The sequence below is a fragment of the Synchytrium microbalum genome, assembly GCF_006535985.1.
Source record: "Synchytrium microbalum strain JEL517 chromosome Unknown SmJEL517_scf0005, whole genome shotgun sequence".
Classification (NCBI taxonomy): Eukaryota; Fungi; Chytridiomycota; class Chytridiomycetes; order Synchytriales; family Synchytriaceae; genus Synchytrium; species Synchytrium microbalum.
Window position 1 is genome coordinate 559,120 of NW_022158354.1, and position 14,364 is coordinate 573,483.

The following is a 14,364-nucleotide window of genomic DNA, read 5'->3' on the forward strand; positions in this document are numbered from 1 at the left end:
TTGTGTGATGTATTATTTGTGGGTTGCCAAAATGTCTCTATATGTTACTATTTGTTTGCAAGAGATTTTAGATAGTCATCCACCTCCTTCTGCCGCTGTAGAATCTCCTTTTCTTTGCTAGACACAGCATTATTACTACCGGACAATCCTTTAGAAGATGATAAACTTCGTCCTGGCTCAAGAGATCTAGATGGTTGCGCTTGCTGTTGTGATTGCTGTTGTGGTTGTTTTATTTGCTGTTGTTGCAATGGTATTTGTTTAGGCATTGATTGGGATATCGGTATTGAAGGATTTACGGATGTTGTCGGTTGTGGTATCGGATTACTGCTGTTGGCTACTGGTTTACTAGATGCTGCCGACACACTACTATTACTACCAAAACTACTACTAGCATTCATCATATTGGTACCACCACTATTACTAGAAGCATTAGGCACTGCTGCCTTCTTGGGCGCAGGCATATGCGGCATCACAGCGTCCCTCACAGAATTAGACGTCCACACCCCATCAAGCATAGTCAACCTTTGCACACCACCATACGCAACCAGCGCGTTCCCACGCGCTCGTTCCAATCTAACTATATTTCTTGCACAATCAACACCTTTTATCCTAGCTCTCTTCAAACTTGCTTTGGCTTTCACAAGACTAGTGAAACAGTCTTTCGTCTCAGTTACAAGTGCTCGTATAGATTCAGCAGCATCCGACATTTGTGGTACGACTTTGTTTAATTCCAGCATGAATAATCCGTCGACGATAGTCAAGAGGTTGGTTAATCGGGTTGACAATTCACGGGACGATGCTCGAGCATCTGGAGATTGGGATGTTGGATCAGCGTGTCCCAAGACTAGTGCAAATGTGTTTGGCTGGCGTAAATCAAATGTATCAGAAGTGAACACGTCAGGTATTGTTGTTAGATCAGACATTCCAAATGGATCTCCCTTTGATGGTGGTGAGATATCTGCATCTGGCAATGGTATCCCGTTACGAACCATGTGGTCTTCTACTGCTGCCGGTACACCTAGTCTCGCTAATACATCTATTTGGCCGTTGAGACGATCAATATCCTTGTTATATTGTCCCTTAGGTCGTCCTAGCAGGTTTACGGTTGGAGGTTGATCTGCTACGGGTTTGGTAGCTTTCGGTCTGTTTTTGGTATATGTTGGATATACAGGACTTAGGGATTTCAGATATTCTTCGAAATCAGATAGTTTGACCTGTTTTATACCCAATGCAGGTGCTATATCTGAATGTGATCCTGACAATGCTAGACGCTCTACACTCCGTGTTGGTGATGCTGTAGCTACTCGACTCCTTATCTCTGCTAGCGTCCTACCAGTTGGTAGATCATTATCGGAAGAAGACGAAGACATGCCATCTACTCCACTCTGCAGTTTGGACGCAAATGATCTGGCTGCTTCTTTGGTCCTGTTGGCCGCAGACTGTGTAAACACTTTGGTCTTTTCAGCACTTATTTTGGCCTTTTCGACAGCTACTTTGGATTTCTCAGTCATGACTTTTGCAGCTTCCATTGTTGCAGTTGTTGCACGATCTATCGCTCGAGCGTATTCTACTGGTACTTGATAGTCCTAAAGTCGGTGAGAAACAAGGAGATTAGCATTCACGACTTTTGAAATAGACTTTAATCGACAACAAAAGCTGCACGATATACCGATATACAATGCCGTCCAATATCATTCACAGTCCACACCCGTTCCGACTCTAGCACACTATCAAAAGAACCCGCAATAAGCATAGGATCCTTTCTACTCCCCATCATCATTTGCGATGGCAAGTGTTCGACAGATACAGACTGCCCTTTTGCCAATGAATAAATGCTAGATGTTGAGGTTTGGTAGTTGGTTGATGTTGCGGAAGCAAGGGAGAGTTGCTGTAGGTTTTGTACAGGAGTTACGGGAGTTGTGCTGCTTCGGGTATGGATTCCTCCTGTCAGGGATCCTCTTCGCCAAGTACTTTGTGATGTGTGTGGTGATTGTATACAAGACAGAGTTGGGACGTCATCTTGATCCTGTTCGGGATCATCTACTTGCATGGTCGGGCAGTATAAATAGGATGAGGATCTACTGGTTCAGCGTCTAGGTCAAGTGTGTCCAGGGCTGGAAAAACGTGTGAATTGGTAGTTGTTGACGAGCAATAACGAAAGAGACGAACAGGATTACAGGATGTAGGATTGCAAGAAATCAAAGTAACTCCCTCGTGCCGTGTATGGGTTACCTCTCCTCCTCTTGTCGTTGCTATGAACATGAATTACAACGACCAAAAGTGGAGAACTTGGATTTTTTGCAATTTGAAGCCATGAGACAAAAGAAGCCATGAGACAAATCTACCAGCCAACAGAATTTCTTACGCGTTAAGTAATCAATAAAGCTCATGATCTTCTTACATCGCTCTCTCAAATATACATTCACCTTTAAAATCGGATGCCGCAACAAAAACACACAGAAATCTTTCCGTTCCAACGGCCACGCTGTGCACTAGAGAGGCTCATCGTACAATCAGCTCGCTGGGATCTAAAACTATTTATACCTGTTAACTTGTAGCCGCCAATGTCCTTCCTCAAATTCAATCAAGTGAGTTTGAAACTTTGTGGTTGGTCTTGTCGTTGGCGTGTACAGAAGAGGGATCCAAGAAGTTGGTCAATACATGATCTATCTAGTTGCTAGCCGTCTATTTATCATTTCTGTATCGACACTCCCTGACTCTTTCGCCCTAACAAACAACCACACAGAACAAGACATTCAAACCAAAACGCAACATTCCAGAGGGAACAAAACAATACGCCCTGAAAAAATATGCGGAGGCTACTCTTGGTGCCGGCAATCTACGTCTCGCCGTCTCCCTGCCCGATGGAGAAGACACCATGGAATGGCTCGCGGTCAACACGGTCGATTTCTTCAACCAGATAAATCTCTTGTATGGCACAATCACTGAATTCTGCACTCCACAAGAATGTCCCATTATGAGCGCCGGGCCGAAATATGAGTATCATTGGGCTGATGGCGTGCAGTTCAAGAAACCTGTGAAGGTAATATAGATGTAGAGAGAGAAAAACCGTACTAGAGGGTAAAGGGATATATTTTCTCAAACGTGACCCATATCTATAGGTATCTGCACCAGAATACGTTGACTACTTGATGACCTGGGTCCAACAACAACTAGATGACGAATCAGTCTTCCCTTCCAAGATTGGTGTGCCATTTCCCAAGGTACTCTCTCTGTCTATCTCTCCTTCCTCCAAAAACTCACAACCCTCACTTTACACAGACATTCCTCAACACTGTAAAAACAATCTTCAAACGTCTCTTCCGTGTATATGCACACATATACCACGTCCACTTCCCCCGTATCGTGTCGCTTGGAGAAGAAGCGCACTTGAACACATCCTTCAAGCATTTCATCTTCTTTGTACAAGAGTTTGAGCTTATTGAGAAGAAGGAATTGGCCCCACTTCAAGTTAGTCAATGAGAGATTCTGATGTGCCAGGTTTTTTGGTCAGTTGAATACTGACGGTATCTCAACGTAGGAATTGATCGAAACTCTGACAAATGAAGCTGCTGCAAAGGAATCGCCTGCACGAGGCACCACGTTACCTGTTGGAGGAGCTGTCTCAACGCCTGCTCAATAAATTATTTAATCCATTGCTTTGTCGCTTTTCACACAGGATTTATGTCAACACTTTCAATGTAAATTTCTGTTTGTAGTTTCGTTCTTCATATCACTGACTATATACATAGACATTGCCAAAATGACCTGTCCTTATGTTATGGGGATTCTCAAAATATCATACAACCGTTGTGCTCTATTTGACCTCTCCCTTCTTTTACGATGTTCATTCGTCAACAGTCAAATCCACTAGCTCCACCGCCCGACCACCACGAGGATTCCTTGTTGTTGCTGCCGTTGCTGTTGCTGTTGATAAAGGTGACTGTTCGCGTACTGATGCTGATACTGTTGCTGAAGATGACGAAGACGAGGAAGCCAAACTTGGATACATATCTTCATCACCATCATCATCTTCACCGGTCAAATCGATCTTTTCCATACGACCCCAATTGTTGGCTTCTATTTTTATACGTTTCTGTGGTGGTGGTTTAGTTAATAATGTTGATTGTTGTTGCTGGGGTGCTGGTGCTTCTCGTTTGATGCCTGATAATACTGCTGGTTTGACGCCTGACGATGTTGCTGGTTTGAGGCCTGAGGAGACTTCTGGTTTGTTTTCCATCATTTCCAAAAGATCTTTACTGCGATAGTCGAATCGGAAGGTTGCGTACGGTATACTGTCAAGATAGCGTACGTATAGAGTCTTGTTTGTCAAGTTCTGTGATCGTATTTTCGTAGCATTTCCAAACCTAAGAATGAGAATTGTTGATATTGATTGTGGTTTGGTGCAGTGCGTTGGTGTGTAATTTACAAAAGAGCTGGCGGCAAACGTTGACGTTCACACAAGAAAACTTACGTGGTAGAATGAGACAACAAGTTTGCAATATCATCTTTATCCTTCTTGTTGTCATATAAAGCCTGAGATGCCGTAGATTCATTGTACCAAGGTGTCTTTTCCTCCCGATCGACTTTTGCTCGCCAGAACTGTATGTGGATAGTGCCAGCAGTACTAGTGATGTTTCGATCGTGCAAGCTGTATGGCAGCATTTCTTCAGCGATACTTCGTATGGGTGAGAATATGAAGGGCTGGATCTCGGTTCCAGATATCTTGCGTCCTTCGACGACAGTAGCTGTTCCAGACGTTTTCAAGACTCCTAATACGGAATATTGAGCGATCGCTCAACAAAACAAGGTGTGTGCACTAGTACCTTTGAATTGTATCTGGCCGTCAATAAGAATCCAAGCTGAGATGGGACCACCTTAAGGTTGACATTGTGTGATGTGGTCGTCGAATGAGCAAATCAAGAAAACGCAGCAGAAACTGGACACATGTAAGTCCGATCGAGCAGCCTCACCCTCGTAACCAATGTTTTGAACCTGAGAAAATTGAATGTGTTGGCTTCATGTTAAAAGCTTGGGATGCCGAATCAACAAAAGTGCTCCAAATGTCAACGCATCCCTCAACATTCTCCACAATGCAAGCAAGCTCTTTAAACACGATTTGGATCAAGATGCTTACCGATACCATGAATCGCTCGTTCTCCATAGCCGGGATGAAACATTTTGCAGAAGCAGTGGGAGAGACCGACATGTTATATTCCTTTAACGGAGTGTCGGCCACCAGCACCTCGGCAGCAAATTCATTGGTATACATGAGCGTCGGCCTTGTTTCCCCTTTAGCTTTGATTGGCTGCTCGGAAGCTTTAAGCGCCTTGTATGTTTTTACAACGATGGCAGCAGTTCACTTTACAAGCCAAGACTTGTACAATGTTCTCTTAGCTCTTTCTACGCGTTAACTCTCATATTTTCTGCAGATTCAACAGATTCAGTACTTGCTTCGCGTCGTAGAGCTGCTTTCAAAGAGTTTCGAAACCCAAGACAATCCAAAGTATGACTGTTGCGTCGATTGTAACTAGACACTATTTACGAGTACTTTACACGTGATTTCCTTATCAGGCTGGTGGTTCATGTTTAGTTTCGTGTAGTGTCGACGTGCATCGTCACTAAACATTGAAAACAACAAGAATTACCTAGATCTCTACCACTTTCACCCACCAAACAAGCTGCATGGACGGTGGCAGCAGTAGCAAGAATCCCTTTCCTCTTCCTTTAAATATCAATGTCGTAGGTCCACCAGATATCGAGGTCGCAGAAGCCTCACCGACAGTCGGCTCGCTCATCGTATCCCAATTTGCTACTACCCAATCAAAGTTTCTTGACTTCGAGCCTACTGATAATGGAGAATACACGCCTGGTAGTTTTCATATCGACTTTGACCGTGCATCGGACATTGCACCACAACAACGTCGTATTCGAAGAAAGTCAACTCGGATTATCAAATGCAACTGTGGACGTGATATGATTGATAATGGACGCGGACGTGCTCAAAACTGGTAAATTTCCTTCATTCTCTGTTATGGGTGGTGTCCGGTCGTGTGTCTTGGAATTGTCTGCGTCACGGGCACAAACTCACACCGTGCTACTGCATCGTTCTAGTGGTGGTCATTGCATGGTCTCTGGTTGCAAGAGGAAACCATTGTATGGAATTCACGGTGGACCTCCTGAATATTGCATCCAGCACAAACAGGATGGCCTGTAAGTCACTCACTGCCTTCCGATGCTATCTACCCTAGCCTAACACGTCCATTCAAACCAGGATTGACATCGTCCACGGCATCCCTTTGGAAGTAATGGAACTCATATGGGCCTTTTGCGATTGTACCATCCTAGTAAACTTCTGGAAGACATCAAAACGTGTTCGCTCTTGTCTCATGGATGAAAAGATATGGGCACGATCTCGTGAAATCCATCATCCATATTTGGTCAAGCCTCCGGCATTCATCCATGAAGCTGAATACGCAGCATTGTTTTGTGGACCAGCTTGTATGAATTGTGGTGCGCTGAATGCAAGGAACTTGCAAATCTGTTGGGGGTTTAGAAAGAGATATTGTAAAGACTGCTTTGCTAAATTGTAAGCATTTTTTCGTTCACACGTCATTTTTCGCAGCAGTTGTTTGAACCGCTTTGACCCGTCGAATGTGTGTTTGCTGTCCCAACAACCTCTCACGTTCCAAACACACCTAATAGGACTATATTGAAGAGGGAAGCCAGACGACTGTATGGTGAAGTTACAAGTTTTGTGCCATGTGAACGGGTGGGTGATGTATATTATTGTCTCAAGGCAGACCTCGAAGGACAACAAAAGCAGTATACCAGAATGGGTGCAAGGCCCAGTCGAGTGAAAGCTGAATGGGTGGCACTCCAAGAAGAAAATGTCGCCCTAATCGAGAAAGATCGAATAAAACTAGCCGATGTAGAAGCTGTCAGTCATGCCAACCTCGTCAAGTACAACCGAGAAGAGAGACAAGGACGAAGTCTAAGGCTTGAGAACTTGGTGTCTGAAGAGCCAGCATTGAGTGGGATTATTTTGGAATTGGCTGCCAAGACAGCTGCTTGGTCGTCAATAATTAGAAGTGAGGAAGAGCCAATTCCTGGTAGTGCTGCATGGGTCAAGTTTGTTGAACGGCTCAAGAGGGTAAGACGTGGTCTGTGCTTTGTTATTGTGCTGCAACAAATTCATTCAAAAGCAGTATGCCCATCTTGACAGTTTTGTACTAACATGAACTCATTACAAAAACCTTCGTTTAGGAAATCATACCATTCGAACGAGACCGTTTGGAAGCTGCTCAAAAGGAAGAGCTGTCGGTAGTACGAAGACACAGCGCTCCATACATAGAATTGATATACGAGGCATTCCAACAATATGTAGAGAAACCTGAACCATTCAGTGTCGAAGAGCTCACTTGGCCATTATGGGACGATTTATGTGCCACAACTGAAGCTGTGTTTGCATCATTTGCTGAAGAAGCCTTTTTGTTGACAGGGACTCCCGCCGAAGCAATTACAACGATATTGAATACTAAATATCTGAATACGAGTATTGAAGATGCGTGGAAGCAATTCTTTGCTCCTGTTATAGAACGAGCCAAAGCTAGATTGATGCCACGTCGTCAAACTATCTTTGATCGTGTATGTATAGAGGAGGGTGAGAGTCATGATATGGTAGCATTCGCATGTCGAAAGTGTAGTCATCCACCTGGAAATTGGGATTACGTATTCGCTCGCGCACATGCCATGTGGCATGCCCGACGAGGTATACAAAATTTCATTGATCCAACTGATGACGACACTGTCAAGAAATTCGAAGACAAGATATACGTAACGAGTCGATCTCCGAATTTCGAGGCTTTCTGGAAACAGATTCCAGAAAAGGAGGACTTAGGTGGTGAAGAAGGTGTGCAGAAGCTTGATGCTGCTGGTGGATGGTTGGATTTCAATCCTACGTATGAGTTTGATTGGGACTTTGGAGCTATAGTTACCAATGGGTTCCCGTCACCTCCGTTACAGAATCGGGAGCAAGAGAAAACTGGAGTCACGTATGCAGAGGTGTATAAGATTCTGAGACGCTCGCATCGAGTTATATCAGAGACTCAGGAGAAATTCTTGGAAGATTTGCCCATTATCTATAAGGTGAGTTAGTTTGTGTCGTGGTGTGATGGTTGTCCTTGCGGACGAAGGATTTTATAATATTAGGTCTGTAATCTTTCTCTCCTGTTTTCAACCTGTAGTTATACCCACAGCACATGATTACAGAACTGCTCGATCAAGCAGGCATTATCGTCCCAGATGGAACCAAGGCTCATGAACGCTGGAAGGTGCGCTCTGCGGTCAAGCCCTTTTTGGGTCTACTGAAACTTACTAACTTTTTCGCAACATCATAGCTCTTGCATCTCAATACTGATTTGCTGTACACATGTCGAGAATGTGAAGCAGCTGCTGGCCAACAACAACAAAACATCAATGACGGAGGAGTTCCAAACTTGAACAGGGTCATGACGGAAGGACTGGCACCTCAAAAATTATGCTCCTTAACCTCGCACTTGATAAATCACCATGCGCAGAATGGATCTAGATTCCCGAGATATAAAAGCCAGTCATGGTTGTTGAGACCATCACTTGTTGCTGGCGGTACGGTGGAGCAAGTGGAGGAGCTCGATGTCGATTTGGTTGCTCAATTGCTGGCCATTGCTGATGAGTGAATGTCCAACATAAAATAAAAGTAGTACGTGTATCGCATACATTAATTAGATATCGCATTAGATAGTTCGAAAATGATGGATCTGTGTTGTTGTTTAGTTCGGTGACTTTGAAATGTTGCTTCGCGTCCTTCGATTTTTAGAAACCCCACTTCAAAAGGTAATAGGACAACTAGAATGTCACAAGGCGAGAGTCCAAGCAATACAGGAACACCGTCAGAGTCACCAAGAACACAATTTGGTAAATTCCGTATTAGATCCGATGCTGAAATCCAAGCTGCAAACGTGTTGCGCTTTCAGCCATCGTCAAGCTCCCAACACCACGACTCTGACGACACCGACACCGATAATTCCAAATCTGCCCGAATAGCCAAACTCATTAAAGAACGAGCTCCCTTACTACAAGGAGCTAACCCTCTCCTCGCATCAAGCACAACACCCACATTTCCTAACCCCGTCAAAAGGACTATATCGAACGATGCCGACACGATATCGGCACTACCACCGTCTAAAATCGCTAGAATCGATGATCCAGTTGTTATCAAGAAACCTGATTTCGCGAGGACGGTGTCGGCTGGAGCCTCTTCCTCGAGTGCTGGGAGGGTGAATCATCCACCGCCATTGAAAAAGGCTGCTACGATGCCGACTGGTGGTGGTGGTCGGCTGAGTCAACTTCCTATGGTGAGGTGCTTGGTGTGATCGTTTTTGAGAATGCCAAAAAGGAGTGACTGTACTTGGGCCGAATGCGATGGACATTCTCGCAAACATTTAATTTATGCAGCATTCTTGCTTTCAAATAGGCTGGAGTAGTGTTTGTTATTAGTGGACTAGTCAATCCAGAACGTGGAGAGATTCGTGATTTGGGTATATACCAGTCATCGCTGTGTTTTTTTGTCACGATTGTTTAGTCTTGGTTATTAGCCGACTAGTCAATTTCAAACAGCGAGTTCAACAAAGAGTCCTTGTGATAGGAGTGTGAATATATCTGATTACCTTTTTTTGTATAGCTCTTGAAATGGGTGCCAAATTCTCTCAAGATTGGAATCATGAGTGCACGCATCTGATATGTGCATATTGCGATACTCCTAAATATAAGGAGGTAAGCGAATTGCTTGATGTACTTGCAGAGCTTTTGCGTTGGATTGCAACTTCTGCTTCTTCCATACCCAAAAGGTCAAAGAGTCAGGTTTCGGTACGTGCCATCCCTCCAGTGAAATTCCTTTTTGGTTGGTGTGTACCTCCTATTTCGACTGTTGGCTGAAAAAAAAATCATGTGCCACAGGAGTGATTGTCTCTCCAAACTGGATTGTCGAGTCTCATGCTGCTAATAAACGATTACCTGAAAGCCGTTTCGACTTGGATAATCCTATGAGTAGTGGAGGTGAAGATGACGACGACGAGGAATTGAATGCTGCATTATCGATATCGCAACAGGACCAGAATGGTGAAAGGACGAATGTGGAGGCTAAGGAGAGTACGAATCAGGCTAGGCTTAATCAGGAGGTGTTGAGCAGTGAGTGGTTGGTTCTGCAAGGACTGTAACGAGAATCTTTAATTTACTTTCGCTGAGCACTTCACCTTTCGTTCTTAGAACTACCACCTTTACCAAACATATTCAGTGACTACATCGTTTATATCGATGAGAGCGTTAGCAAAGAGGAGAGAAGGAGTATGGAGCGGTATATAATCGCTTATGACGGGTAACAAACCGATAAATGTATTTATTTGCTTAACAACTCAATGGTATTGACAATTTCAGTCTCTTGCATAGGGACCTGGCACACACCTTGACGGACTCATGCTCCATCATAATAGCAGACGTAAAAAGTAAATCAGAGCTTGATTTGCAAGACGTGGAACATCTTCCTGTTGTTCAGAAGAGATGGTTGGCTGCCTGTATATCACAGCAAAAATTGGTTGATACCAAAGATTACATTCTACCATAGGAGCAAACATTGAATCGTAAGTAGAGACATTTGTGTAAATGCAAGTTGTAGGTTATATTATAATGAATGTACATTGTCATCTCATTTGTCACTGTGTTTGAGGTGTCCTATTAACGACGTATAGCAGCTTGTCGTCTGCTGTTATGGCGATGAGTTGATCGCCAACTTTCACTATTTTGGTTAAGGCTATGAGCGGGGAAAAACGACGTCAAAGACTGTCACTCTATAACTCTTACAAGTCACTCTTTTCATGCGATCCCTTTCACTAGAGGAAGCCACTAGATTCCGTGCATCTTTTACAATTCCTAGAGCTTCTGATACGACTGTTCTGTCGTCTTGCAGCGTGCCTGATGACTGTAAACGGGTTGACGAAGGTGTTAAATGTTGGCTGATGTGTCCAAAGAAGGACTGTATCCACGAAATTGCACCAATTGCAAGATTTATGACAGCTTACAGCAAGTATTGAGCCGTCTAGAGAAGCGACAATGATACCAGTTTGGTCAGGGATGGTTGACATTAGGTGTGAAAGAAGCTTTTCAGCGTCTGAAGGCTGCTCTGATGTCTGGAAAGAGGAGTAAAGGCGTTAGTTACAGTGATCTGAATGCGATGAACGAATCCAAAATACGGTTTGAGAGTCTCATCTTACCGACATCGTAGCTTGGAATCAACGTGCGAATTGAATGAGTTGGGAATTAGTTGGCGACAGAACAGGAGGCAAGAAGAACGTGAATTAGAGCGGTGACTGGATTTTTATACGCTTTTTGAATATAGTTTTGATACTAAAGGTCAGCGATTGCGTCAATGAATACATGAATACTCTCCTTCGCACTTCAAACACCGTAAAAAATGGGGAATGCGCTAGCTCGAGTCATTTTCAGGCAGCCGGAGAATCCACGTGGCCCTCCTCAGAACTCGGGGCTCATGGACGATCGAGATCCATTCGTAGTCAGGTATGTAGCTCACAAAGTGGTTCATCTTGATTTTAGTTCTTTGTTTGGTCAAGGTCAAGCGATTCTCTCGTTTATAGTCGAACCACGTATTTTGGACCATTCTTTATCGTCGCGGGAGGAGACAATGTGGCCATCAATTCGAATACAGCGGCCATCTGGAGCTCGTTATTGGGCAACAATCAATTGACTGATGCTGAGATGAGGAATTTGAGAGGAACATTCAATGAGGTATGAAGGCCCGTCACCACACAGATGGATTCAGATCTAGTTTTTTATTGCTGGGAGCTTATTCCCTTTATTTCCGCTACTCTCTTCGCAAAACACTCATTATTCTTCTTCCCTTGTCTCCCCTCTACAAACACTCGATCACGCAAAAGCACAGTCTTTAGCACCACCAGACATTCTACCAACAACTACACTCCAGGCCCTAGTTAATCTACATCGAGACTCGTTACGTGTGATATCTGATCCACCATCCTCAACACCTTCACCAAACACAAAACACAAGATATCATTTGAATTCGACGCCGCAGTACCATGTCAGATACGAATATACCAGTCATGCAAAGAGGTCGCTGTTATCGGTCCATCCGGATCTCGATCCACGATATACAAGACATCATCAGGTGGAATAGCTGCTCCAATAATTTTAGGTTCCTTCCCTGTGGGACTGAATCAGACGTGCACGTCATCAGCATTACTAGATGCTAGCTCCCTGATTGATGATGGTATAGATGAGGTTGTCGAACGGATACCACAAGTTGTTATATCTGATGGTGCTTCGTCCGTACATGCTGAAAGTGCGAATCGGGGAAAGAGGTTTCCATTGATTATTGTTATTGAGGGCGCTAATGCCATACAGCATGCTGAGCCTGAGATATTGCCCTGCGCTACGCAGTCTACGTTTGTATCGCTGGCTACGAACGAGCATGGGATGGTTGCTAGAGTTGCAAAGCAAAAAATAATGGTTAGAGGAAATTGAATTACATCCCCTGATTTCAATATCCACTCTGACGCTTTTGAAATTGATAGATTGAAGGAATCTCGTATCTTGTGCAAGAAGTATTCGGGTTTACGGACAGCCAAACAGCATCACCAACCGATAACCCAACAGCCGAACAAACTGCTGAAGACAACTCGACTCGGGAATGTGTAGTGTGCTTATCAGAGCTCAAGAATACTGTAGTGCTCCCGTGCCGTCACCTGTGTTTATGTACGACTTGTGCTAACGTCCTCAGGACTTCTGGAAGATCGACTGCTATACCGGCTTCATATTCTTCGAGAGCTGGACCGCCAAAGTGTCCTATATGCAGACAGCGTATGTCATAGTCACACGGTCTATAGCTCTGTGGCAGCTTTTTTGTTGACTATTTCTTTGTTCTAGCATTCTACGCCTTGTTACAACTGAATTTGCCAGATGAAGACGAAGCAGAAGATGAAGTTGTGGTTGAAGCAGATCGACGCAGAAGACCATCGATATCTGATAGTGTCAGATCGGTCCGCAGTGTGACGAGAGCCAGAGCACTTGGGCTAATAACGTGATCTCGTTGCGCATTGGCACTACCTATATAATGAAACTCCTCATAGAAAATGCACATTATTGTAAGTTAAATAGTTAAGAATCTATAAGATCTTGTAAATTTATTCACGTTCGCCACGCGCCTAAGCACCTTCTTGATAATGCTTGGACACTGTTCAAAGCAAGATGAGAATTGTCGTGTTTGGAGGTACTAACGGAATCGGCCGACACGTAAGTGAACCAAAATGCATTGTATTCAGTTATCGTATAGCTCTCGTCTCAACAGCAGCTGCTAAAGTTGAACAACAAACTCCAAAAATATTCAGACGGTCAAGCAAGCACTCGATGCAGGATATGAATGCACCGTACTAGTCAGAACTCCTTCAAAACTATCAAAATTTTCTGAAAATGAAGCATTCAAGGACAAGCTCAAGGTCGTTCAAGGCAATGTGTTCAACGAATCTGACGTCGAAAGGGCCATGGATGGTGGAAAAGTAGTAGTTGTCAATCTTGGTGCAGACAAGGCATGGTATCCTGAATCGGATCCACAAAAGTATGTGAGATCAAAAGGTAAGTGTTGTACTTGGCTGTTTTTACACATCTCATGGCAGTGGTAGTTGGTTTTTTTGGTCATTAATGGAATTGTTTGCGTCTCAACGAATCTAAATTACTGTTAGGAACTGCAAATATTATCTCTGCTATGAAGAAGGCTGGTATCACCAAAGTGTTTCTGGTTTCTGCGATTGGATGTGGACCTTCCTCAACTGTAACGCTTCTTGTTCTTGATAATATTTAAAAGCACGAAGCTAACCTCTACTACAGGGATATGATCGACTCTCCAAAGTCGCGATGGTCCTTATGATGAATCAGCTCAAAGGAGAACACGAATTACAGGAAGAAATGTTGATAAAGTCCGATTTGGATTACATTATCATCAAACCTCCATGTACGACGATCCAGTATGCCATTGCTCAACTCGATACTTACATATTTCGGTTCCATCGTAGGGCTGAAAGATGGTGCTCCTACTGGAAAATACAAAGTTGGAGAAGGGATTGGTGGAATATCGGTTGATCGAGAGGATATCGCAAAGTTTATTGCTGATACGCTGAATGTGGATACCTACAATAAGAGGAGGGTGAACATTCAGGCAGGTTGACATAGGATAGGTGGTGGTCTTTTGATACTTTCATGAGGAGGTCTTTTGAGACAGAGGTGTATTGGTCGAGTAGTAA

At 43.8% G+C, this 14,364-nt stretch overlaps 4 protein-coding genes across 4 annotated transcripts; 2 read left to right on the forward strand and 2 right to left on the reverse strand.

Moving 5' to 3' along the window:
- Window positions 1-47: 47 nt before the first annotated feature.
- SmJEL517_g01559 (uncharacterized protein) lies at window positions 48-2,050 on the reverse strand (the record flags this gene model as incomplete). Its single annotated transcript, XM_031167487.1, has 2 exons — window positions 48-1,586; window positions 1,670-2,050. The coding sequence occupies 2 exons, from the start codon at window positions 2,048-2,050 to the stop codon at window positions 48-50; spliced, it is 1,920 nt and encodes a 639-aa protein (XP_031026677.1).
- Window positions 2,051-2,564: 514 nt separating this feature from the next.
- On the forward strand, window positions 2,565-3,643 carry SmJEL517_g01560 (uncharacterized protein; the record flags this gene model as incomplete). The annotated part of the gene is made up of 5 exons (XM_031167488.1): window positions 2,565-2,588; window positions 2,747-3,043; window positions 3,123-3,224; window positions 3,283-3,471; window positions 3,542-3,643. The coding sequence occupies 5 exons, from the start codon at window positions 2,565-2,567 to the stop codon at window positions 3,641-3,643; spliced, it is 714 nt and encodes a 237-aa protein (XP_031026532.1).
- A 7,105-nt stretch (window positions 3,644-10,748) lies between these two features.
- SmJEL517_g01561 (uncharacterized protein) lies at window positions 10,749-11,312 on the reverse strand (the record flags this gene model as incomplete). Its single annotated transcript, XM_031167489.1, has 4 exons — window positions 10,749-10,846; window positions 10,897-11,014; window positions 11,115-11,222; window positions 11,307-11,312. The coding sequence occupies 4 exons, from the start codon at window positions 11,310-11,312 to the stop codon at window positions 10,749-10,751; spliced, it is 330 nt and encodes a 109-aa protein (XP_031026493.1).
- Window positions 11,313-11,506: 194 nt separating this feature from the next.
- SmJEL517_g01562 (uncharacterized protein) lies at window positions 11,507-14,288 on the forward strand (the record flags this gene model as incomplete). Its single annotated transcript, XM_031167490.1, has 9 exons — window positions 11,507-11,610; window positions 11,688-11,838; window positions 12,035-12,577; window positions 12,643-12,928; window positions 12,995-13,107; window positions 13,456-13,699; window positions 13,807-13,895; window positions 13,952-14,075; window positions 14,137-14,288. 9 exons carry the CDS (start codon window positions 11,507-11,509, stop codon window positions 14,286-14,288), a joined length of 1,806 nt encoding a protein of 601 aa, XP_031026531.1.
- Window positions 14,289-14,364: the final 76 nt, after the last annotated feature.